Genomic DNA, 27,691 nt, shown 5'->3' with positions numbered 1-27,691 from the left:
CATTTTTAGTTCTAAAATTGTTTTATACTAAATTAAAATATATAAAATTGTTTTTAAATTAACTTTTTTGGCACAAATATTATGAGATTTTTGTAAGTTTTTTCGGTTCCAGCTTCTCTGATTAATTAACGCTTAGTACATCATAAACAAAAAGGATCTTTATCTCCACCATCCGTTTCCGTGTCCCGTCTAGCGTTGTTCTTTAGGGCTTATGCAAATTACTTCATTTCTATTGCTTCAAGTTTCAAGAGAACATGACTCGGGGCTAATTCTAAGCGCTTGTTGCATATTGCATATTGCATAAGCGTGCACTCAATGAATAATTTTAGTACCCAAACGCATCAATTATCCCACAAATATTAGGTTTGCAACAAAAATATCAAGAAAATTGTTCCATTTCATAGGACAGAAGTTGGTTATTTACTTGTTTCATAATCTATAACCCAAAATCAAGCTAGATTATTTTTGTTCATAATTGGAATGATATTTGATATTTAAAAGAAAAAATAACCGTAAAGTATATAGGCCGGGGTCACCTTACAATAAATTTAGCTAGCCAAGGCAAAACGTTAATATGGCCGGGGCCATCTTGTTTGATTCCAACCTGCGGAAGATAAAGAATTAGCTACTATTAATTCGGCAAACCTTTGGTAACAACTTACATTTTTGAAACACAGAGGCCAAGTACATAAATACAAACGATCCAAACTTATTTGACCTTTCAAACCCTTTGGTGAGAGCGGCGAGAATCAAAATACACATGAACAGCAATCCTAAAAACTGAATAACAAAAAGTGTAATGAAATGTCTCATCGTAGCCATAAAGATATTCCCGTTTTAACTGCGTTTACTACAAACAATAATTCGGCAGCGAATGAAAGCAGTAAACCCTTTTTGACCCTAGACTTTAGAATATATTCCGAAAACCTCATATTAAATATATAAATATTTCTCACCCATAGAGGTATGGTTGCAATATTAGTAACGGGATTTCCAAGCTTCGTCTGAGGTATCTTCGAAAGCAGTATTGCTTTAGTGTAATACACTTCGGTCGTAAAGTGATATGACATCGACCGTTCATATGTAATAACGTGCGGATATGGTTTAATATCCCATGGGTCTTCCATCTGTAATATTTAACACACAAATTATATTAATAAATAAAAAATAAAAACAAAAAATGAGGGACCTCCATCTGCCAGGATCGAATTACTGTCTGTGAACTTTTTGACTCAGCTCGATGGGTCAAAAAGTTGTATCAACTTGCCCAACTTTTGAAGGGAAAAGTGAAATAAATCCTTCCATTTCATCAGGATTTCACACGACTTAACTTTTACCGCCAAATGGAACTTTTTAAGCGCCACCTACCTTGGCACTTACTAAATAACCCGCGAAAAAGGCTTTTTTTGTAATTCATTTTTATTGGCTGGAGAAATGAACTTGAAAAGTTGAGTCAGCAAAAATTGGATCACTTATCCAATTTTTCCTAGCCAACTCAACTAGTTGATTCAACTCGAGTTGACCCATCAAGTTGAGTCAAAAAGTTGGATCACTTATCCAATTTTTCCTAGCCAACTCAACTAGTTGATTCAACTCGAGTTGACCCATCAAGTTGAGTCAAAAAGTTGGATCACTTATCCAATTTTTCCTAGCCAACTCAACTAGTTGATTCAACTCGAGTTGACCCATCAAGTTGAGTCAAAAAGTTGGATCGTCTGAAAGAGCCTTTACAAGCATGCCAGAGTGTGAAGTTTAGATTCCATATATCTTTGCGTACAATCAGGAGTTCATAATAACCCCCCTTCGGGGGAGGGGAAGTATGAAACTGGCCATAGGGCTAATGGTAAAAATCGCGAACAACAAGATTCTGTCGTTGCGCATAGAAAGGATAAGCCTGTTTATGGACATACAACCTTACAGTATATCGTAGTGGTATCTATGCTCCTTGGTTTTCGTTCCAAAACTTCCGTTGACGGGATCTCCGTCGAAAAGAAAAATGGTAATATGGTGGACGTAGAAACACGTTGCATTTCTTATATTAAAGATACTGGGAATAAATTTGTCCAAACCGTTTTAATTGAACCACGGTATTCTCACTCACACATATCACAACAAAACATCAGTGACGATCGTTTAAATGTTTTGTAGAAAACTAGAAACCCCGACTAAAAGCCAACTTCTTAGCCAAGGCTTAATTTACACCGTTCCGACAGAAGCAGACGAGAGCCATTTTCGCTCCCAAGATCACAAGATAAAAATAGTGCTAAACCGGAAGTGTGTAAGTTAATGCGCGTGGGCGCTAAAAATGGGGTAACTATTTCTTAGGGAGTTAAGCGGTGTATGAATCCGCTGAGTTTTACGGCGAAACTTTGTTGTTACGGGCTTTTTAACCAGTTTCGTACTTCGGGTTATTATGAACTCCTGGTACAATGCAGGCAGTTAAAAAAGTCTTATATCTAGATTCTTCCGGGAGAAATTTAAGAAGCCCCGCGATAGTACAATTTACCTATGCCCAAACGTCTAATTATGATATTTATTGGTAAAAAATGAAAACTCACACTGGCAGTAGTGACAAATGTAACGCTGAAAAAGTAAAAAAAAATGTGTTTAAATACACATTTAGTTTTTCTTAAATAGCCGGTTTCTACAGATCAAAACTGTAATGTGACAGTGACCTATACCTAAAATGAAAACCAAGTGAGGGTTCCTCAGAGATGGGAGACTTGAACAAAATGGAGTAGAAAGTGCAGTGATATTTTTTCACGTACAGGAATTACACTGGAAGTATCCGTGTGTATGTCTCTGTCTGTTGTTACACTAGTTCACGGCTTTTGCAGTTTGTATTTCGGAGCATTTTTATCTGCAATTTGTGAACCGCGTTCACAGATCAGTCATATGGCACTACGACATTTATTCCACTATATTACTAATGTAAAGCTCACAATTATGTTATCTGCTACTTTTCAGCCTAGTATTTCTTTCCACTATTTTTCTCCTTTTTCAATTAGACAGAAATCTGAAGTCATTTTCTTCTTTCTCCACCAACGTCGCGACCGGCAAGGGTTACGAGAAACGTCTAGCCTTGAAACATCAGGGTTTTCATCAAATGTTCGAGCAAGTGAGTTTTACCAGGAATACATAGATTTCTTCTTCTTGGAATCTTTAAGAGGCCATAGACCCAATACTAATTACCGATTAAGGGTTAGGGCTTAAAAATTTGTTTAACAGCCCGCGCTGCGTTTCATTGGCTGTTCACATGTATTAGAACAAAAACAATTTAAGACAAGTTGGGAAAACCAAAATATTACCTCTCCGAGTCAATAGGTCTACTACTACAAACTTATTCACCTAGATATAGAATTATTTCTCTTTTTTGAAGTAAAAATTTACGAAATATTGAAGCAGTATTCCAAGCATAGCGAATAATACAGTAAAGCAGACGACATTTTACATCCAATAAGGATAAATCTTGGACACATGGAAATCAGTCAATGGGGAAAAGATCAGGAAATGAAGTCTACGCTTCAGCTGTTTACCGTATATTCTGATAGCTACATTCACAACTGGTTTGCAATGTAAACACTATCGTCTCGTCTCACCTCAACAATATTCTTAGTTTGCCAACATGAATGTTAACGTTAAATAACACCAAAGCTAAATTGTAGCTAGACGCACTAATAGTCAATGCATACCATAAAGAGAATAAAAAGTCTGTAGCTACTACCCGTTTACCATTAGCCCTTTTACTATTCTAATTTCCACCCTGATCTTTTCTTCTATTATAAAATCTTAACCTGATTATTTAAACGTGTATTTAACTTTCGGCTCACTCTCAACCGTTGATGTCTCTTCATTTCAGACACGAAAATCAAAGCCCAAAGTTTACTTCACCTCGGGCCTCAATTATTTACTCTTTGTTTCACTAATAAGCCTATTACGGATGATACTTAATATACCCGCCGGAGTCTAGATCTTAGTTTTCATCATGAAATCACTAAACCAAGGATTATTCTATATACAGATGTAGTATAGCTTAAGTAATATATAAACAGCCATTTCAAATAACAATATTAAAAAAATTCTTTGGAATATCAAAATGAAACAGAGCTTTAAAGCTACAAAAGTACTAAATGCATCATAATTACGAAAAATACTTCCACATATTCACTTTATATTATGGAACAAGTTGGGAAAACCAAAATATTACCTCTCCGAGTCAAGAGGTCTACTACTACAAACTTATTTACCTAGATATGGAATTATTTCTCTTTTTGAAGTAAAAATTTACGAAATATTGAAAAAGTATTCCAAGCATAGCGAATATACAGAAAAGCAGACGACATTTTACATCCAATAAGGATAAATCAATGGGGAAGAGAACAGGAAATGAAGTCTACGCTTCAGCTGTTTACCGTATATTCTGATAGCTACATTCACAACTGGTTTGCAGTGTAAACACTATCGTCTCGTCTCACCTCAACAATATTCTTGGTTTGCCAACATGAATGTTAACATTAAATAACACCAGAGCTAAATTGTAGCTAGACGCACTAATAGTCAATGCGCACCATAATGAGAATAAAAAGTCTGTAGCTACTACCTATTTACCATTAGCCCTTTTACTAGTCTAATTGCCACCATGATCTTTTCTTCTATCATAAAATCTTAACCTGATTATTTAAGAGTGTAATTAACTTTCGGCTCACTCTGAACCGTTAATGTCTCTTCATTTCAGACACGAAAATCAAAGCCCAAAGTTTACTTCACCTCAGGTCTCAATTATTTACTCGTTGTTTCACTAACCCTATTGCGGATAATACTGGACATACCCGCCGGAGTTTAGGTCTTAGTTTTCTTCGTGAAATCACTAAATCAAGGATTATTCTATATACAGATGTAGTATAGCTTAAGTAATATATAAACAGCCATTTCAAATAACAATATTAAAAAAAATCTTTGGAATATCAAAATGAAACAGAGCTTTAAAGCTACAAATGTACTAAATACTTCATAATTACGAAAAATACTTCCACATATTCACTTTATATTATAGAAAAAGGGAATATTAAGGTTCTGTATGATTTCTTAACATATCAACACAAGGCTAACTGCTAACGCGACGCACTAGTGTAACAATGGACGGACACACACAGACAAAAACACAGACTGCTTTTTTACTCTTTCCGTATTAATTTTGAGTTGAGAAACAAGATTATCTTAAATATTAAAATAAATATAATTAATATTAAATATTTTCTTCGTTAGTTGTTCGCCTTATTGAGCGTTACATCGTTTTGATAAAGAACAATTAAACATTCTTCAGAGACTTGACTAATATTGGCGTTTGAAATGAAGCATACGCCGGTTGCTTTGCCTTACTCAAATAGGTAGTATATAAGGGTGTCGAACTACAGTTAAAAGCAAGAACAACCGCAATTGCGAAAACCTTTGGTGGACAACCCACCATAGGGAGGCTAGACGTTTCTCGTAACCCTAGCTGATCGCCGCGAATGTCTTAAACCAAACGATGACGATGGAGTTAGAAGCCAATGAGACAGATTGGTGTCTATGTGGAATAGACGGAAGACCAGTAGATGGTGGTGTTTAGAAGCCAGTATGTACAGAGTGGTGTCCAAGTGGGATGGACAAAGACCAGAAGATGGTGGTGATTAGAAGACAGTATGTACAGACTGGTGTCCAAGTGTAATGGACGAAGACCAGAAGGTGGTGGTGATTAGAAGCCAGTATGTACAGACTGGTGTCCGTGTGTGATGGACGAAGAACAGAAGATGGTGGTGATTAGATGCCAGTATGTACAGACTGGTGTCCATGTGGAATGGACAAAGACTAAAAGATGGTGGTGATTAGAAGCCAGTAAGTACAGACTGGTGTCCGTGTGGAATGGACAAAGACCAGAAGATGGTGGTGTGAGAACTCAAGTAGAGGAGCCATTTCCGTGACTGTGAAAGCAGTTCGGAAATGGCGAACACGTTTGCTCCGATTTGGAAACTGCGAACGCGGTCACGTGGGTGTAACAACAGACACACACACACACACACACACACACACACACACACGGACACACACGATCGTTTCAGAACCTCTCCGTGACATACGTCACTCGGAGAGGTAAAAAGGGAATATTAAGGTTCTGTATGATTTCTTAACACATCAACACAAGGCTAACTGCTAACGCGACGCACTAGTGTAACAATGGACGGACACACACAGACAAAAACATAGACTGCTTTTAAACTCTTTCCGTATTCATTTTGAGTTGAGAAACAAGATTATCTTTAATATTTAAATAAATATAATAATTTTAATTATTTTAATCTTCAATAATTAACATTAATAATAGTTAAATCGTTTAAAATAAAGTTATACCTATTATCATCTCAAACTTTGCTAATATTGACGTTTAAAGTGAAGGGTACCCCTCTTGCCCGCTTTCTTCAAATTTTGGGGTATATATACGATTCGTTTCCATTATAATAGTAAGGAAAAAGCGCAATTGCGAAAACCTTTGGTGGCGATCCCACCTTAGGGAGGCTAGACGTTTCTCGTAACCCTAGCTGATCGCCGCGTGTATCCTAAAATCAAACGATGATAATGGAGTAGAAGCCAATGAGACAGATTGGTGTCTATGTGGAATAGACGGAAGACCAGTAGATGGTGGTGTTAAGAAGCCAGAATGTACAGACTGGTGTCCAAGTGGGATGGACAAAGACCAGAAGATGGTGGTGATTAGAAGCCAGTATGTACAGACTGGTGTCCATGTGGGATGGACGAAGATCAAAAGATGGTGGTGATTAGAAGCCAGTAAGTACAGACTGGTGTCCGTGTGGGATGGACAAAGACCAGAAGATGGTGGTGTGAGAACTCAAGTAGATGAGCCATTTCCGTGACTGTGAAAGCAGTTCAGAAATGGCGAACACGTTTGCTCCGATTTGGAAACTGCGAACTCGGTCACGTGGGTGTAACAACAGACACATAGACAGACACACACACACGATCGTTACAGAACCTCTCCGTGACATACGTCACTCGGAGAGGTAAAAACCACAGGAACAAAATGACACCTAATCAATCAAACAACAAAATAAATCCTCTCGCAACGACGCTAAATAACTCATACGCTTATACAGAAAACTTCTGTTGTCAATATATCTAGCCATTAAAAACAAAAAATAATAGTAAAAAAGTAGCTCAAACAAGGCGAACCCCAACTTTAACTCAAAAAATTAAAACTTAAAAAATATCTACAACCTTATGTCTACTCGTTCAGCGCACGCAAAGAGAATTTGTTTACATTAGGGTTTGGCGCTCGTGGGTCGCGGGAATCGCGGCGCAGGTTGCTAGCTATGTCAATATCACTTGGTTTGTAAGTACATGACGTCATCGGTGACGATTTCTACACCTCCCCCCCTTTAAGTCAAGCAGAAAGACCCAGAAAATGACCTGTTAAAGATTCCAAGTAGAAAAATCTATGAATTCCTGGTTTTACTCATGTCGAAACGAAGCTAGTTTTTGTCAGAAATAAACCCATAGTCTATTTTTAAAGTTCTAAAATTGAGCAGCACCTTAGTTTAAAAGTGACCTTGAAACGTTTTTTCGAATCAATTATGTTTTTTTAAATATTTGAGGAAATTTTCCCAACTTAAAGATAAGAAGGGATAAGTAATGAAGACGTTATTTGCAAGATTAATGGCAGCCCAAGTCAGGGAACTACTACTACGGAATAAGCTGCCGTCGGAGTCAGAGAATTGCCTGTCCTGTGGCGTGAAAACAAATTTCCTAGCGCGCATTCGTTATTAATGCCAAAACCATGATTGTTTTTAATAAGAGGCAATTTCTAGTTTAATTTCTTAAAATATTTGTTGCTAATTTTTAAAAAACCAATATTTGATTTAAATCAAATGATTTTTTAAAATAATTCGCTTGATTTAAATCAAGATTTATTTAAATCCAACTGATTTAAATCATACAACCCTGCGTAGAATCTGTTTTGAAACTGATAATTAACATCTTAAATAACAACAAAAAAGGTTCTAAGCCTTAACTGCGTTGTTGATAACATCACGAACTCAAACCAGACGACGCCCATTTTTCAGCTACTCTTTTTTATTCATACAGACTTTAAATACACAAATTAAATAGTATTTACTTTAAATGTTTTCGTATAGACTTTAGGATATCCACAATAACACCATCGTAGGCATCAATGCCTTGCTTTAAGGAGTTTTTCTGATATTTCACTAAGCCAATAAACTACCAATTGAAATCGAAATTATAGTTAGTTTTCAAACGAAGTTATGTAAACATATACGTAAATTATTTGACGCAAACTGATCCACTTAAAATGGTACATTAGAGACACAATTAAAATTTTTCAATTGGAATATTTTAACTGATTTTAGGTCCAAAAATAAAACCTTTTAGCCATGATCATCTATAAAGTCTGTTCTTTTCAGCTAGGTGTAACAAGTTTATGGCCTACAAATAATCTCACTGTCTCTTAAGGCTCTTTCAGACGATCCAACTTTTTGACTCAGCTCGATGGGTCAAAAAGTTGTATCAACTTGCCCATTTTTTGAAGGGAAAAGTGTAGTAGTAAATCCTTCCTTTTCACACGACTAAACTTTTACCGCCAAATGGAACTTTTTAAGTACCACCTACCTTGGCACTTACGAAATAACCCGCGAAAGGGGCTTTTTTTGTAATTTATTTCGAATTTTGATTGGCTGAAGAAATGAAATTAAAAAGTTCAGTCAACAAAAATTGGATTACTGATCCAATTTTTCCTGGGTAACTTTTTTGGTGACTCAACTATTCAGCGTCTATTCACAAGATCCAACTATTTTATTCAACTCGAGTTGACCCATCAAGCTGAGTCAAAAAGTTGGATCGTCTGAAAGAGCCTTAAGATTCTAGTCTAGTCCACGTCTGCCCGGTAGCTGAAACCTGATCAATCTCCGATATGCTTCTTCACATTGTTGTGATTCAATGATTGAATGAGTGTTTAATGACCTAAATAATACCTTTTGAAGATTCAACCAAATACACCCGAACGACAATTACCACAGAAAAACCCAACGTTTCATACTTTTGGGGATTTACAAACTGTCCATTTTGATTTAATATTATGGTACAGTCGCCGCAATTAAAAACTTTCTCTCTTGCGACGTTTTGTTTCAATCATTATCCGCAAATTATTGATCTGATACGATGGGTATAAAAAAACGGATCTTATATTGTTGTTTCAATAAATTTTTTACAAAGCGTTTTTTTTACACTCTCCGCTTTCCATTTCCAACTGCTAAATAGGGGGTTTTGAATGATTGGGATGATTTTAAAGAGAATGTGAACATTTCAGCATAGTTCGTCCGAATTACCGAATGACATTCCAGTAAGGGGAGAGTGATTTTAATTGCAATTTTCTGAATACACGTCCCCCACGGAATCAATGCCTTGAGCCATATTCTTATGGATAGAGATACCCTTTAATGTTGCACAAAGATATAATCAACAATTGTGGAATGAAACTTCAAATCTTCCTCCGTTGAAGATATGGCCACGGGTGCGACATTCTGTTCCACTATGGTTCGCAAAAGCCAGGGGGTGGACAAAGTTTTCTATCTAGATTAGTGGGCGATTATTGATGTCAGATTCAACATAAGTCTGCAGGAACGTTTGGTTGAAACGGCGCATTTCGGAGAGAACCATCTAGAAATTCAATGGCCAACCAATTCCCTCAATATGTCACCCATTGAAAACCGCTTGGTGGAGGAAATAAAGGTTCACTGAAAGGAGAATACCCACATTCAAAGTATAGCATGGGTCACAAAGTGGTGCCTACATTTGAGAAAGTGGTTGTGTTCATTGTCTTCAACTAATAATTGGGATTCACCATAATCAAGATGACGAACCTTTCTCAAGAAACCCTTTATTTACAATGCTAAATTAGTATTATACTAAAGTTCCACTAGTCTTAGCAGTGTATCCGATGGCAAATTATGGTCTTTTTGACAATCAATGAAATCTGCTGAGCTGCACGAAGTATTAAATCCTTCAAGGTTAAGAAAGGACGCAATTAATGCAGAGTGTGTATATATTTTATTGAGAACAACCCAACCAACTTAACAAGTTAAATAAAGAATAAAGACACTTTGCTAATTACTATCCAACATTTATTCTTAATTATGAACATGGTTAGGATAAATACATTTATACGTTTTCAATATTAATTTCATTACGCGATTAATATTTGATCATTTTCCCGTTGGCGTTTACAACCTGTTGCATTCTCTGCGGCATTGATGAAAACAGATTACTTATATAATCGGGCCGCTCACCAACCTCTTCCCATGCGGCCTGGATGATGGTGAATAGTTCGTCCTTATCATTGGGAATTATATTGTTCTGGGATACAATCCTTTTCATAATCGCCCAGACGTTTTCGATTGGAGATAAGTCGGGTGAATTTCTTGGCCAGTTCATTAGATCTATTTCCGGATGATTCTCATTCAAATACGCCATGGTGGCACGTGACTTGTGTATACTCGAATTATCTTGTTGAAATATAAATTTACCGTCCGGAAAATGATTGTCTTCGACATGAGGGAAAAACGTATGTTCCAATACATCAATATATTTATCGGAATTAAGGTTCCCTTCTATTCGTGCTAAGGTGCCAATTCCATGTTTTGAAATATAACCCCACACTGGCACAGAAAACCGTCCGCTCTTCTGGATTGAATGAGTGTTAGCCGCATCATATCGGGTCCCTTTCTCTCTCCACACTCTTACGTGATGGTCCGTAGATGAACAAAATGTTGATTCGTCGCTGATGACAACTTCATTCCATTCGTTCCTCCAGTGAAGGTAAGTGAGAGAGTGAGACAAACTGATAGTCTTTATATAACAATTTAAGGTAAGAAATATATTCTAACATATATTTGTTCTATCAGTTTGTCTCACTCTCTCACCAGTCAGTATGCCAAGATTATCACAGGAAGAACGCAATAGGCTCGTTGCGTTACATGAGGCTGGTAGGGGTATTCCTTTTATTGCGCAGCAACTGGGCTGTTCAAAGCCAACCGTGATGTCATGGCTAGCCGCTTATGGTGAAAATGGGCGATTGACAGAAAAACCAAGACCTAAAACTCCACGCGTTACCACTGCAGAAGAAGACGACGTTATTGCTGCTCTTGTTGTGAATAATCCTACCACCACTGTTCGATCTGTAAAATCCATCATGGAATTGGAAGCGTCGGAAACAACGATTAGAAACCGATTACGTGACGTTGGGCTACACAGTCGTATCGCCGCGGAGAAGCCATATCTCAAACCAGAGCACGAACAAGAACGCCTAGCATTTGCGCGCGCTCACCTTCACTGGAGGAACGAATGGAATGAAGTTGTCATCAGCGACGAATCAACATTTTGTTCATCTACGGACCATCACGTAAGAGTGTGGAGAGAGAAAGGGACCCGATATGATGCGGCTAACATTCATTCAATCCAGAATAGCGGACGGTTTTCTGTGCCATTGTGGGGTTATATTTCAAAACATGGAATTGGCACCTTAGCGCGAATAGAAGGGCACCTTAATTCCGATAAATATATTGATGTATTGGAACATACGTTTTTCCCTCATGTCGTAGACAATCATTTTCCGGACGGTAAATTTATATTTCATCAAGATAATTCGAGTATACACAAGTCACGTGCAACCATGGCGTATTTGAATGAGAATCATCCGGAAATAGATCTAATGAACTGGCCAAGAAATTCACCCGACTTATCTCCAATCGAAAACGTCTGGGCGATTATGAAAAGGATTGTATTCCAGAACAAAATAATTCCCAATGATAAGGACGAACTATTCACCATCATCCAGGCCGCATGGGAAGAGGTTGGTGAGCGGCCCGATTATATAAGTAATCTGTTTTCATCAATGCCGCAGAGAATGCAACAGGTTGTAAACGCCAACAGTAAAATGATCAAATATTAATCGCATAATGAAATTAAAAATGAAAACGTATTAATGTATTTATCCTAACCATGTTCATAATTAAGAATAAATGTTGGATAGTAATTAGCAAAGTGTTTTTATTCTTTATTTAACTTGTTATGTTGGTTGGGTTGTTCTCAATAAAATATATACACACTCTGCCTTAATTGCGTCCTTACTTAACCTTCAAGGATTAAATACTTCGTGCAGCTCAGCAGATTCCATTGATTATCAAAAAGACCATAATTTGTCATCGGATACACTGCTAAGACTAGTGGAACTTTAGTATAGTACTAATTTCGCGTTGTAATTAAAGTGTTTCTTGAGAAAGGTTCGTCATCTTGATTATGGCGAATCCCAATTAGTTGAAGACAATGAACACAACCACTTTCTCAAATGTAGGCACCACTTTGTGACCCATGCTATACTTTGAATGTGGGTATTCTCCTTTCAGTGAACCTTTATTTCCTCCACCAAGCGGTTTTCAATGGGTGACATATTGAGGGAATTGGTTGGCCATTGAATTTCTAGATGGTTCTCTCCGAAATGCGCCGTTTTCAACCAAACGTTCCTGCAGACTTATGTTGAATCTGACATCAAGAATCGCCCACTAATCTAGATAGAAAACTTTGTCCACCCCCTGGCATTTGCGAACCATAGTGGAACAGAATGTCGCACCCGTGGCCATATCTTCAACGGAGGAAGATTTGAAGTTTCATTCCACAATTGTTGATTATATCTTTGTGCAACATTAAAGGGTATCTCTATCCATAAGAATATGGCTCAAGGCATTGATTCCGTGGGGGACGTGTATTCAGAAAATTGCAATTAAAATCACTCTCCCCTTACTGGAATGTCATTCGGTAATTCGGACGAGCTATGCTGAAATGTTCACATTCTCTTTAAAATCATCCCAATCATTCAAAACCCCCTATTTAGCTGTTGGAAATGGAAAGCGGAGAGTGTAAAAAAAACGCTTAGTAAAAAATTTATTGAAACAACAATATAAGATCCGTTTTTTTATACCCATCGTATCAGATCAATAATTTGCGGCTTATGATTGAAACAAGACGTCGCAAGAAAGAAAGTTTTTAATTGCGGCGACTGTACCAGTTCGGGCATTTTTACCTATACATTTCTATCTTCTAACAAGACGACCCATGGGCTCATAATAGTAGCCACATCGTACCGTACTAAAAAGGCGTACAGAATGTTTGAGCAAATAGCTCCTCCATGCGCTACCTTTAACTGTTCTAAAATCATTACTTCAATTGTTTTTACTACTGTTATATTTATAATAATGTGACACGAACGGAAAACTTGAGTGAGTAGACCCACGATGCGCATACTTTAACAGTGGTAAAACGAAATACCCGTAAATGCCCCTTAAAAGAAGTACCCTTAATCCTTACTTCAATAAATTTACTAACGTTATAATTGTAATATCCACGGGGCCACAAGCTAGTACTTTCTATTGCTATTAAATTTCTTCTCGATTTGTGGAGAAATAGTTGTAACTTCTAATACTAAATACCGCCTTAAGCAGCCCATTCTAAATATAACGTCGGTATAAACTTGCTTTTTCTTTTTAAATCTTAACCTTACTAGTACAAATGCAATGCCTAAACTTACTATCAGGAATGAATGGAGGGGGGTTGGAATGGCTTAGGTCAAATCATAATAGGCGTGAAATGATCTTGGAAACATCTGGCGTGGCTAATTTTATGTAAGCGACGTCATAGACGGACGTAATACGATTATTTCCCGCTTAAATATTTTCATTGGCTTCCAAAAAAGTGAAAATTCCTCTGCTAACTCCACCCTCTATCCGCTCGGTCCCTACTTTGAAACGACTAGACATGTTCCGCCTTCAGGAGATGGCTAAGCCAACGATGAGAGAGGAGCTACGCTTTTCAGAAGAAAAAAAAAAGGCCTCGCCATATGTTTCCACCATCAAGGGAACACCGGCAGCCCCTTTAGCCATTCCAACCCCCCTCCATACATTTCTGGTAAGGCCAATACGGGAAGCAATTCTCTCCCATTCACTCTCCCTTCAATTACGAAGGAAAAATTTTACACTGCCAAAGGCGGTACTCTTTCACAACGCCGGCTGCCACCACCACCGACAACAGGGCAGGTCAAACTAAGACTCACATCGTAGATGTTCATCATACGATTTGGCTAATAACTATTTTCTGGGGCATTTCTTGGTTTTATTATCGTTAATTTTTTCATTTAAATTTTCTGTACTAGTTTTTATTTTTTAAATCGTTCGTTACTAATTTTAAATTCAACACTTCCATGCACATCATAAATCAAATAAGAACAAGAAGATGCGTTTTAGTGCTATAGACAAACGAAGCTCTACATATCCACAAACGCATTTTCCTGATTTGTCTACTGTTTTATACTGTACTCACGTTTTCAACGAAAAGTCGTATTATTACACTTGTAGCCATTTTACTGAACTAACTGGAATATGAAATGAGTTATTAAAGATGTGCGTTGTAAGTAAAACTGTGTGCCCAAACATTAAGGATGCATTGTATCAGAAGTCCATTAAATTAGCCTAGGAAGTAACCAAAAGCGGGGTTTGGGACTCCCCTCTCTTGTGTAGCAATACTGAAGGGCGACACATTTGCCACCTCGCGATATTGTTTTTCAGATCTCTGGTTTAGGTGCGACTCGTACGCCAAAATTTGCCCTATTGAGAGCGAAAAAACTATTGGCTGAAAATGAACACTTATCTCTAAAGGGACCGGAAAACGCCCCCTTCCACTGTAAAACCGAGCCCTCTTTACCATAGAATCAGGAGAAGTGATGGGGGGGGGTGAATTCCAGAACAGTCAAGGTCATTCAGTTTTTTATGACTCTTCAAAAATGTATTGAAAAAAAATTATTTAACGACCGTGGCCGTTCCTTTTTTTTTTTTTTTAATAAAGCAAACAATCTACCCTTTAGAGATCCAGCACTCATGGGCTGAAGAAGTCACGCCCCGCTCACGTCAAGAAAGAAAGACTCCCTAGAGATTTCTAACAGTGTTAGGAAAGGGGGAAAAATTTAACCCCCTATCTATGGAGTTAGAAGGAGTTCTTACCCCAGCAGAGACGTACGCTATACCAGCTATTGTAATTGTTTACTTCCTTGGCTAATTTAATGGTCTTCTGATTGTATACATAGTTTTCAGCTGCCGTGACCGAATCCGCATTTTACCACTACTAATCTTAAAGCATACTTCGCAAGAAATTCTAACTCAATGCAACCCACGAACCATATAAGAAACCCCCTGGAGTAAAAGGATAATACACAGTTTTCAGACTAAGAGGATTGATAACATTTACCCCAAGAGGCGAGGCGCCTTAGTGCTGCACTTTGTCCGCCAAGTAGCCAGGTCTCCTGGTGTTAGTGGTATCAATCAATAAAATGTCGCCTGGTGTAAAAAAATTGCTTGATTTAAATCCAACTGATTTAAACCAAACAAACCTGGTAAAACCCCACTAAATGCGGCCCTCTCCGGGTCACCGAGTTTAAGTTATATATTTTTGGACTTGATGATAGGACGCCAAGCCTCGGTTCAAGTCAACCTCGGGTCCAATAGTGAGGATTTTAATGGACTTGAAATAATTTTCAAATCCTAAAATTTTGATTTTCACGTTTCGAGTACTCGTCTTTAATCTAGTAGTCTTGTTTGCAATTTTAGTTTAGGGCCTCTCTTGAGCTTTTCCTACCACTAGAGAATGAATTTAAAAAACCAGCCAAGGAAAAATTAAAAAGACAAATGGGTTAGAGGGTGGATTTAACTTCAAAGGGCATGTAGTAGTATACAGGGTATTTCTAAAAGGTCTGTCGGATGCTAAGGGCATTTTTTAGGCTATTTTTAGTAGAAAATATTTTATGACATTTTGCTGTTCGGGCAACCGTTTCCAAGATATGATTGAAGTGTTTTACATGATAAAGCAAAAAATAACAAATTAGCTTATTTTATCTGAATATGCAAGAATTCTTTCTCCTAAATGTTGAGCTAGTGCCATTATAAGTATATTATTCAATTATTCGCGCCTTGTAAGAAGATGGTAATAAGTTATGATTCTTGCTATTAAAAATATTTTGTAATAAATTCTTCTCATTAAAATGTATGGCAAAAGGATATGGAATTTTAAAAATCAGTATTAACCGAGTAATTTAATAGTAATTACAAAGATTAAAATTTAGGGAAAAGTTTAAGTTATTGTTGGGCCTGTGCGGACGCTCGATAACCTTCGAAAACTCGATAAGCAACTTTTGAATGGCTCGACAAGTTTTCGAGGCTCAGGAAAAGCTTCATAATCGCTCGAATTTAAACAGAGTATTTAAAATAAAGACACCAGTTCACTGCAGAACTTAGGTAGCTACACGTACTAAAACCATCTTGTTTCGAAAATCAATTTAAATTTTCAATTAATCTTTAAATTAATAACGAAATACCTCAAATTAACACTATAAAGATAATACTAGCCCTTTAAACTTAAACCTATCCCTTTAAAATAAACCGAAAAGAAATTCTTTCGTACAATAGAAAAGGAACTAGCCCATCAATGTTGACACAGAACTATCTAGAACTATCCTACCCCTATATCCACAGTGCAAAATGAAATACCTAGCAACGAAAGTATTTTCCAAGAACCCAGAGAAATGTCTCGCTTATCTAGACCCCAAGCAACAAGACCTTGAGTCACTATTCTGGTACCTGGCCCGAGAAACTTCAAGAACATTTTTTTAACCCTTAAACTGACCAATCTCAATTTGGTCCCAGATTTAAAAGTTTTGCCTATTCGTTGATAACATGAATCCGCCAAGCTACGTCATAAATATGGTCCACTATTCGCCAAACCAAAGTCAATCAACAAGCGTCATTGTCCCAGAGATCCTTGCGAGAAACTAGAAGTTACATATACGAAGTCCCTCCTGTCCCACCCTCAGTCGATTCCTGAACTGCTTAACGAAACTCTGTCGGCTCATCCTTAAGAAATCCTTAGACGTACGGAGTAAATTTTAAATCGAAACTTTTATTTTATTCATTTTGATACCTTTATTTTTAATCAATTTCAATCCTTAACTTTTCGGAAGAGAATCGGAGATTTTATTTTATTAATTTTGATACCTTTATTTTTAATCAATTTGAATCCTTAATCTTTCGGTAGAGAAACTCGGAGACATTTTTTAAACCCTTATTTTTAAGAAGAGAAGGAGCGCGAGTGCGCGAAATATTAAAAGAAAAAAAAATAATTAACCCTTAAATCGCGAAAGAGGAAAAAAATAGTATTAATTAACCCTTAAATCGAGAGAAAAGAAGAAGAAAGAACCCTTAACCCTTAAGAAGAATGTGGAAGAGGAGCAACTTGTCGTAAGAAATTAAAAAACTTGAAACTATTTTGATAAACTGACTTGAAACTATGGTAAAAGAACTTAAATTATGGTTGACGGATTGATTCAATTTTAAAAATCTTAACTTTCTATTTTTGAACATTATTATTTTAGTGCATAACTGCACGATTTTAACCTAAACACCCCTAAAATTTAAATTTGAAATTTAAAGGAGACATTCCATAGAGGTTATAAAGTTCAAACCTCCCTTAGATATAACTTTGATTTTTTGTTTAAATTCTTGTTTAGACCCCCATAAAAGTTTGTGAAAATTTATGAATAAGATTGAATATTATGTTGAATATTAAAATTTGGATTAGAATCTATTTTGACTCTTAATTGACAAATACCATCAAGCGCGGTCACTTTTGATTCCGAAATTTTATGAGCCCTCGTTCCCGTTAAAAGGCCTTAACTCTCCACATCTGACTGCATTCTAACATCTTGTCTAGCGTTAGCGAGGTTGAATCATAAGTGAAAAGAGGTAGGTGTTAGTCTTGCATCTTCACCCCTTTAGTAAGATGTTGAACACCCCACCCCCATAAACAAAAAATGAAGAAGGCAGATAAAGGCTTATAGTACGCGCAAGGATTCCTAAATAGAGAGTGCTCGTAGTATCAGCTTAAACTCACTAATGTCACTGTTTTCTAAGATTCCAAGAAGTAGTTTAAGAAACTCGAGAAGAAACTTGACTAGAAAAGACCTCTAATTAAAAACAATCATGGTTTTGGTATATTTCAGTTAAGTTTTTCCAGAACTCCAGTTTTTCTTGCTGGAAAGGCTAGGAAATGAAATAGCGGTCAAGCTAGTCTTAATATACATGCATTTGAATAGTAAAAATAAGAATAACTGTGTAGAAAATATCCAATAGCTGCTTAAATGTCATGATTATTTTCCTTTGGTTAATTTTGACTCAAAATTTTTCATGTTGATAATTTACTATCAAGTAGTTCAATAAAAATCAAAAAAATCAAATAAATCAATTAAAATCAAAAAAATCCGATTTAAATGAAAAAAGTCAACAACCCTGTCCCCCGCGCTCTAGACAAAATCCTCCGGTCATTACCCCGACAGTGTAAAATAAAGAGGTCGTAAAAAATACAATATCAAAGTTATCTAAAACACTGGATGCCTCAGCGATGTGGTGGCATGGTGAACAGAAGGAACAGCGGAGTTAAGTATGGAGGGTTTGATTCCCCGAAGATAAATAAATATTATTCAAATTTAATTTGACTTATTTCTAATTAATTCGTTGACTTTCATTCATTTCTAGAGAAAAATAGCTTTACGTAAAAGTTAATAGCATAAATATGGTTGAACTTTGCAAATACGGAACAATTTTTGCTTTGGAATTGTTAATTGGTGGTGTCGCTGACATTCAATATTTACATTCAGTTTGACAATATTTTAATTTTATTTGTGTTGGGTTAGTTTATGTTCGGTTAGGTTAAGTTTGGTTGATTTAGGTTTGGTTAGAATTATTTTATAAATAACTTTAAAATGATATACGCCTTTTCCAAAATATTGTTGTTTATCTTTATTGACTTCCCAAAATAAAGTCTTTTCCCAAAAATTACATTTTATATTTACTTCTGATATAACATTACTCATTTTTGCATACTATTGTTCATTATTTTAATATACTTAATATAATAAAGATTTCCCTCGCTATAAATGAGAGTTTGGGGGAAATTTGTACTGGAACTGGGGGAATTTGACCTGGGGCTGGGGGGAATCTGACCTGGGGCTGGGGGGATTTTTTCCTCGACATTCATTCAAGGGGAAACTGTCATGGGGATTTTCTCGCCTAGGTCAGGGGATTATGTCCTACATTCATCATAGTGCGGTGGGGGAGTTAAACAAATGTTACGTGGTTTTTAGGGGTGGGTTCGAGAAAACGTAACGAAGCTGAAAATATTTCTGAGTGGAACGCCTTATCACTCATGAAAAATGGGTCTCTTTCTAATTTAATCAAATTATGTGGTGTGGTTTTTAGGGGAAGGGTCTGAGAAAACGTGACGAAGCGTGATCTGGGGGGACGGGGGTCAGAAAATGTTTTTTTATGCGTGACGCAGTTTATGGACCACCCCTAACCGAAAAAAAGCAAGGCTCGCGGCTCGACTCGAACCCAAAAAAATCAAGGTTTCCACAGCCGTAGTTACTGTTTTCTCAAAACGTCATACAGTCTAAGAAAATGAGGTGTGCTTTAACACCTTTAAAAGTAGTTTATATGGATTCAAATTTGACACCATTTGAGGTATTCATTCACACCCTTGAAAGGATTTAATAACACTTATTTGAGCAATGGGTGGCAAAGATAAGTATAAAAATTGTGCAACAGCCAACAGAGGTGCAGTTTAGCACCTTTTTAACTCGTATATCGCACTAAAAGTTAATTTTTACTCTCATATGAGTGTTGTGCAATTCCTTAAAGGGTGCGGCATAGCACCTTTCAGAGTGTCGCATAACACCTTTAAGAGTGTCGCATAACACCTTTAAGAGTGTCGCATAACACCTTTAAGAGTGTCGCATAACACCTTTAAGATTGTCGCATAACACCTTTAAGAGTGTTTCATAACACCTTAAAGAGTTTCGCATAACACCTTTAAGAGTGTCGCATCACAACTTTAAGAATGTTGCTTCACACCTTTAATAGTGTCGCTTCACACCTTTAATATTGTCGCTTCACACCTTCAAGAGTGTCGCATAACACCTTCAAGAGTTTCGCATAACACCTTTAACAGTGTCGCTTCACACCTTTAACAGTGTCGCTTCACACCTTTAAGAATGTCGCATAACACCTTTAAGAGTGTCGCTTAACACCTTTGAGAGTGTCGTACTTAATAATACTTTTAAGAGTGTCGAATAACACCTTTAAGAATGAGAGATTTTGTGGTATGATAGTAGCAGAAATATTAGTAAATATCCTAGACTCAAGAGCGAAACCGATGACGGAAAAACACTATGGTAGCTACATTTTGACCACTCATGAAGCATAACTCAAATATCGACTATAGTCTGTCAAACGAAAGAAGAGCCCTGAGAAATTTGTCCAAATTGGTGTCGCCACCATCGACCCCATAGTACTTTATCAACTTGTTTTGTTTTGTCAATAGTCGTCTGTAATATAGTCTGCTATAAACAGATAGGCTTAATCGCAATATAACCAATACATTTTGCAATATATGACAAGTACTTTAACGATTCATGCTTTAACTTATGTCATTAAAATATATTGCAATGCTAGTTCAACAAAGATAAAACTGGTGTCTTGTCGTTAATTTTGTTTTATTTTCTTTAATACTCGATGATCGTAAAAAACCATGAAACAAACATATTAAATATATATTGCAAAATGTATTGGTTCTATTGCGATTAAGCCTATCTGTTTATAGCAGACTATATTACAGACGACTAATGACAAAACAAAACAAGTTGATAAAGTACTATGGGGTTGATGGTGGCGACACCAATTTGGACAAATTTCTCAGGGCTCTTCTTTCGTTTGACAGACTACTGTTCATTTAAAATTCGATTATCCACCATTCCGCAGATTTATAAACAATTAGTGATATATTCATAGACGGGTTCCATCTTGAGAGAATTTAATCCCCAATAGGGAAAAAAGCTCTCATATGCAGAACTATACCTCTTTAAGTGAGGGTTGTTTCATTTAAAGTCTTCTTTACGGGCTTGTAAACTTCTGAAAACGGCAGTAAGTTTTTGATTTGTACAAATGCATAGGGTATTATATTGGTTTTGAAGGCCATAATATTCAAGCAGTAGATATAGACGTTCTTGTTAAATTTAATTATCTCTTTTCAATGAGAGTTTTTTGAGCACCAGAAACGGGTTTAATCTAATATTCACTACATTGTTTACAAAAAAAATCCATTTAGTTTTCTATTTTTTCTCAAAATAATGGTAAAACATGTTGGCCTGTCAAGCAGGCGTCTATAGTCGCCCTACTGAGAGGCCAGTACCTAACATAATCTCGTTTTTTAAGAGTGTCGCATGACACTTTTAAGAGTGTCGCCTAGCACCTGTAACAGTGTCGCCTAGCACCTGTAAGAGTGTTGCCTAATACTTTTAGTAGTGTTTTATGAATACAACACCGCCAGATTACCAATTTCTATGTTAATTTTATTTAAAGTATAAAATTGTTTTCTTTCATGAAAATAATCTTTAAAAAATGCTTAACAGTTACGTTTTACAATAATTTTTAAGTGTTTGGATTGGCTTTAATATTAAAACATTAATAAAAAAGATATCTTATATAAGAAACCCGCAGTTTTATAATTTTCCGTACTTAATTTCAAACGGTGTTTTAAAAGAATCATTTTATACCGAATTAACACCTTTAATTGGCCACAAAAGGCAAGAACACTCTCTTTTGGGTGTTTTTACGGTGCAATAAAAGTGTATTCTAAATTTACACCCTTTTAACACATTTTTAACACTTCCCTTTCTTAGAGTGTAGCAGTTTAAGTATGTATGTACTTTCAATTTTTTACGGAAAGCTTGTTAATTTTCTTTTAGTATTCGCATGTTTTTTTTAAGATAATCGGTAACCCCCAGCCCTTCCGTAAAATAAAAGTGAGAGGTTTTTTTAAAAAATGTATCACATTTATCAACCTTGGGAAATCAAAATTTAAAATGAAAGATATTTCCACTTACTAAAATCCTGGTTGTCGAAATTGGTAGGTGAAAAGTGGTACCAAGATCTCACCAGGGAAATTAGCTTGGATTATAATTAATAATCGAAATTATATTTTTATAATATATCGACAACATAAAAATTGAACTGTTTTCACTTCTTGGTTTAAGCTCTTTAGTGTTACACTCGATTGTGAAAATTTCCTAATCTTGACTTAATGTCGACTAGCTTTGTTACACGTATGCGTTAATATATCAATAGTCGGGAAGATAGCAATCAAGTTTTAACTGCTATATAGCACGCGATTTACCAGCGCCACCTTTTAAGCAGGTTCGCATCTCATGAATGTTTTCAGGTTTCTTTTTCTTCTTCTCTAGTATGTTCACTTGTGCAAGCGTAACAAATAAAAGCTAGAACAATCAATACTCACGATATAAATGTATTTATTCATTAATTACAAAAGAAACACTTCTGTTTTCGTTTCCGGGTAATGTTGTTCTATTTGATAATTAGCCCTTGCTAATTATCATTTTAAAACACGGAGTTCTCTTGGGATTTCCACAACATTACCTGGTAGAGGAAAAGAAAACATTACAAATTGGGACGTTTCGTAAAATCTTTTAGTAGATAAACAAGACGGCCCAAGGGCTCGTAATAGTAGCCACATCGTACGAGTGAATAGCCCCTCTATCCCATACCCTAATGAGTGGATAACCCCTCTCTACCTTACCCTAATGAGTGGATAACCCCTCTCTACCTTACCCTAATGAGTGGATAACCCCTCTATACCTTACCCTAATAAGTGAATAGCGCTATCTTTTTCAATGTTTAAATGATTTACCGTGCATAAAATCAGAGTTAATAGCCCCTCGACGGCCTACTCTAAACGGTGATAAAATTATAACCGTATAAATTTACTTATGCTGTAATTCTAATATTCCGGTGAATCGAAGAACGGATAATTTTAGTGATAATCCCTTGGATGAGTTTACAACATAGACTTATGCCGATGCACACTTATCGCATCTTATAAATTTCTAACACGGACTTATGCCCAGAACCTTTTGAAAGAGAAAGTTTAATTATAGTGATTACCCATTTTAGTGATTGTCCCCTCGAATTACCTTTAGCAATGCTAAAATGATCAAACGCATAACGATCATTTAGCACTATGTTAGCTCTATCTAAACCCACATTTGAATTAACCGCCAAAACGTTCCAGTCAAACATAACATAGATGGCGAAAGCTACCGAACGAGAACGAAACACATGAGCGCGGTAGGAAACGGGGAAAATCGTTATCTATTTAATTAGCACATAAATTAAAAGAAAAGAAATATAAAAACCCCAAACATACAAATTCGTAAGTATCCGATCCCACAGATAAAAATTCAAAAGTATCCGACCCCACAGATTAAGAGGTACCCCATCCCACATCACCCCGACATTTTAGAGATAAAAATAAAAGATAAAAAACTCGGGGTTTCAATCAAGTCTCTATGGCTCAGTGGTAGAATGTCTGTCTACTGCGTGCACGACAAGGGTCCGATTCCCGGCTGCGATCCAAAAAGAATTTTAATTGAAATTAAATCCCTAACCGAGCCCAGTTACCAATATGGGTGGGTTGTGGTTATATAGAGTTCCTTTTAAGCTAAAAAATAACGATAACGAAAGCGAAAACTCCGGCCACAACTACTATTACTACTACGGCTCGGATCAAACTAAGAGCCTCATCGTATACTACGATGTGGCTAAAAACAAGTTGGTAAACCAAATGTTAACTCTGTGAGTTGAGACGATAACTAACTACCCACGTATTTACGTGATTGATATATTTATAAGCAACTGCCTGCGCTTAAGCTAAAAAATAAATTGTTCAAGTGTTATATACAATAGGAAATTACCGTAAAATTACCGGCAGATAGTTTTTAGTAGCTTGACAGTGAAAAAATGACATATTTACATTTGAAAACAATGCAAAAGCATAGCAAAAAACACGACTGGCAACAAAGGGTATATAAAGGGTGCATTCTCTTTGGCAAAAACTGAGACTGATTGATAAGATTAAATTCATTTTCAAATTAATTCAAACAACGCGGTAGGCGTCCGGTAGTCAAGGGTCAGTTTCGTTTTTGTAAGTTATAACTCGTAGTTATAAGTTTTAATATTTTATTTCTGTCCTGCTATTAAGTGAATTTCAAGATTGTGCTATTTTTAATTTTGCGCGGCCACCATAGATGGCGTGCAAAATTTATAGATTTATACGGGATCTTTCGTCTTTCGTGTTTAAGAGCGCGACGGTGCAAGACACACATGGAGTGCTCACACTAGCATGGGAAAAATGACATATTTACATTAGAAAACAATGCAAAAGCATAGCAAAAAACACGACTGGCAACAAAGGGTATATAAAGGGTGCATTCTCTTTGGCAAAAACCGAGACTGATTGATAAGATTAAATTCATTTTCAAATTATAGTCTATCAAACGAAAGAAGAGCCCTGAGAAATTTGTCCACATTGGTGTCGCCACCATCGACCCCATAGTAATTTATCAACTTGTTTTGTTTTGTCAATAGTCGTCTGTAATATAGTCTGCTATAAACAGATAGGCTTAATCGCAATAGAACCAATACATTTTGCAATATATATTTAATATGTTTATGTTTCATGGTTTTTTACGATCATCGAGTATTAAAGAATATACAACAAAATTAACGACAAGACACCAGTTTTATCTTTATTGAACTAGCATTGCAATATATTTTAATGACATTAGTTAAAGTACTTGTCCATAAGTCTAAGTAGTTCAGCATCAAAGCGTCTTCAGTCCACGTCTTCATCAGAGTCTTCGCTGTCTTCTTGCATATTAATTTTAAGAGGTTCAATTGTGGTTTCGATGATGGGATCTTTTTCCCAATACTCATGCATTATATTCTCGACGTGCTCTATTGCCTTACGCCAATTCTCTGGTGTCACACGTTCAATGGCCCTCAATGTTGCATCTTTGACCGTCGAGAGTTTGAAACCTGAATTCTGCTTCGCAACGTCGTTCTTCACTTGTGCCCATATTAGTTCAATCGGGTTAAACTGGCAATGGTACGGTGGAATCCTCACTACCGCGTGACCTCTACTTTTATCAATCTCGTCAATTTCGTACTTCAGGGTTCTGGACTTGTGACGTTTTATTATTTCATAAAGTTCCGCTTTGAGTAAGGTTTTATCATAGGGAATATCGTGGTCATTCAGCCATTTCTGCATGTCGCCTTTACGGGTTGCTGTGGTAGGTGCTTTGTCCACAATAACTGAATGATATGACGCGTTGTCCATGAAGATGGTCGCATTGTCTATGTTGGGAAGAAGTTGCTCGATAAACCACTCTTTGAAACATTTAGCGTTCATGTCTTCATGGTAGTCGGCAAGCCCCGATTTAGATGGAAAGTTCAGTAGTCCATTGTCTACAAAACCTTTCGAGGAACCCGCGTGTAGTACAATAAGTCTCTTTCCTTTACCAAAACGGACCTTTGGACCAGATACTGCTTCGGACTGCCAGCATTTCGATACTGTAAGGTATTCATTCTCTCACGTCTCGTCTATAAAAATAAAATTGTTCTTCACGCGCATTAATTTTTTAAGACATTGGCGCCTCGATTGATATATTTTTATTAACAATTAACTTTGTTTTTTGGTCAATCGACATTGTTCGTTCATTTAGTAGATAAAGAAATGAAAAAAACATGTAGTTGACCTATTAATCGTACGATATATATTCGGTATCGTTCCTTTCAACCGAATTCCCAATGGACCGAAATCCCATTCGACCGAATATCCCGCAATGATTTTAGATTTCCAGCCCAATGGCTATATTCCCGATGGACCGAAATCCCAATCGTCCGATTATGCCCCTAAAAAATACATGAATATAACTTGAAACACTGTAACCGTCAGCGATTCGGTGGTGTAGTGGATACGATGATGGACTGCGAAGCGACAGCTTGTTGGTTCGAATCTCCGAAAGGTATGTTAATGATATTAAAAGTAAATGTTTCGTGATACTAATTAAAACACCTCACATTCATTCCTTTCAAGGCAAGAGATATATAGAATTAATAAACAAATTGTGCTTAAAATGAAGTACAGTCTTAATGGTAGTTCCATCAATGTCTTTAAATTTTAAATTAAAATTTTAATATTTTGGTTTCGGGTGGGTTAGGTTAGGTTAGGTTAGGTTTCGTTAGGTTAGGTTACGTTAGGTTAGGTTAGGTTACGTTAGGTTACGTTAGGTTAGGTTAGGTTAGGTTAGGTTAGGATAGGATAGGTTAGGTTAGGTTAGGTTACGTTACGTTAGGTTACGTAAGGTTACGTTACGTTACGTTAGGTTACGTTAGGTTAGGTTAGGTTTGGTTTGGTTCCAATAATTCGTTGACACCTTTTCCAAAATATGCTCCTTTTAATTAGCTACCACCTTTTCCAAAATATTCTCCCTTTAAATAGCTACCACCTTTTCCAAAACATTCTCCTATTAATTAGCTGCCATCTTTTCCAAAAGATTTTCCTATTAATTAGCTGCCACCTTTTTCAAAATATTCTCCTATTAATTAGCTGCAACCTTTTCCAAAACATTCTCCTACTAATTAGCTACTACATTTTCCAAAATATTCTCCTTTTAACTAGCTACCACCTTTTCCAAAATATTCTCCTTTTAATTAGCTACCACCTTTTCCAAAAAATTCTCCTATTAATTAGCTGCCACCTTTTCCAAAATATTATCCTATTAATTAGCTGCAACCTTTTCCAAAACATTCTCCTACTAATTAGCTGCCACATTTTCCAAAATATTCTCCTTTTAATTAGCTACCACCTTTTCTAAAATATTCTCCTATTAATTAGCTGCTACCTTTTCCAAAATATTCTCCAATTAATTATCTGATATCTTTTCCAAAATATTTCTATTATTGCTAATAAATTGTTCGCGGTAAGAGGCGGGCTTTTAATACTCATATAAATAATCTTTTTATCTCCAAAGAAGGTTGGGTTGGGTTAGGTTAGGTTACGTTTGGTTAGGTTAGGTTAGGTTAGGCTAGGGTAGGTGAGGTTCGCCGTAATTAAAACTTAGTTAAAATAAGTGCAGTAATACATTTTCAACTCACATTTATTTTAACAATAATACGTTGTGAAATTAAAAATATATTTAATGCAAAACCACACAGTATGTCTTCTTCCAGTTCAATAGAATTTCGGTCCAATGGGACTATAATAAAATCGCACCTTTGGCTACGTTCGGTCGAATGGGACCCCAAAAAAACCCCCCTTCTGTCGAATGGGAATTCGGTTCAATGGGACCAAAGCATATATTCAATTAGAAACATGATTGTTTAGCATTAATATATGAAAGGTTACTGCTACTAGTTACTTCAACATGTCGAAAATGTGTAAAGGCTCAACTATCCGTAGTCAAGGTCGAATTATTGTCTCTAATGTAGGACGTTATTTTGAAAGAGAGCGCAACGAAAATCGTGTTCTTCATCCTGTTGAGCAAGTAGTAGCTCGCACTGCAGAAGCAACTGGAGTAAGTGTAACCTCAATTAAAAGGATTCGGAAAGAGGTTAAAGACGCG

At 36.4% G+C, this 27,691-nt stretch overlaps 1 protein-coding gene across 1 annotated transcript; it reads right to left on the bottom strand.

Moving 5' to 3' along the window:
- Nucleotides 1–569: 569 nt before the first annotated feature.
- Nucleotides 570–25,785, bottom strand: LOC149679047 (uncharacterized). Its single transcript, XM_089835976.1, has 7 exons — nucleotides 25,752–25,785; nucleotides 25,035–25,637; nucleotides 22,097–22,160; nucleotides 2,559–2,583; nucleotides 957–1,127; nucleotides 663–780; nucleotides 570–604 (listed from the first exon to the last, which is right to left on the bottom strand). The coding sequence occupies exons 1-7, from the start codon at nucleotides 25,783–25,785 to the stop codon at nucleotides 570–572; spliced, it is 1,050 nt and encodes a 349-aa protein (XP_089692102.1).
- Between the last annotated feature and the right edge of the window lie 1,906 nt (nucleotides 25,786–27,691).

Source organism: Phalangium opilio, unplaced genomic scaffold (genome assembly GCF_054372755.1).
Source record: "Phalangium opilio isolate 3A_F unplaced genomic scaffold, DU_Popi_V2 ptg000042l_1, whole genome shotgun sequence".
NCBI classification, from domain to species: Eukaryota; Metazoa; Arthropoda; class Arachnida; order Opiliones; family Phalangiidae; genus Phalangium; species Phalangium opilio.
Note: the sequence above shows the minus strand (reverse complement) of the source record. Positions and strands in the feature narration are given on the sequence as shown.

Bases quoted from the DNA above. Each gene is read 5' to 3' on its own strand.
- LOC149679047 (XM_089835976.1), bottom strand. From the start codon at position 25,785: ATGAACGAACAATGTCGATTGACCAAAAAACAAA. The intron at 2,584-22,096 runs GTAAGTGGAAAT...TTACTTTTTCAG, and splicing joins TTTCGACAACCAGGATTTTA to CGTTACATTTGTCACTACTG. The intron at 605-662 runs GTAAGTTGTTAC...TATCTTCCGCAG, and splicing joins GGCCTCTGTGTTTCAAAAAT to GTTGGAATCAAACAAGATGG.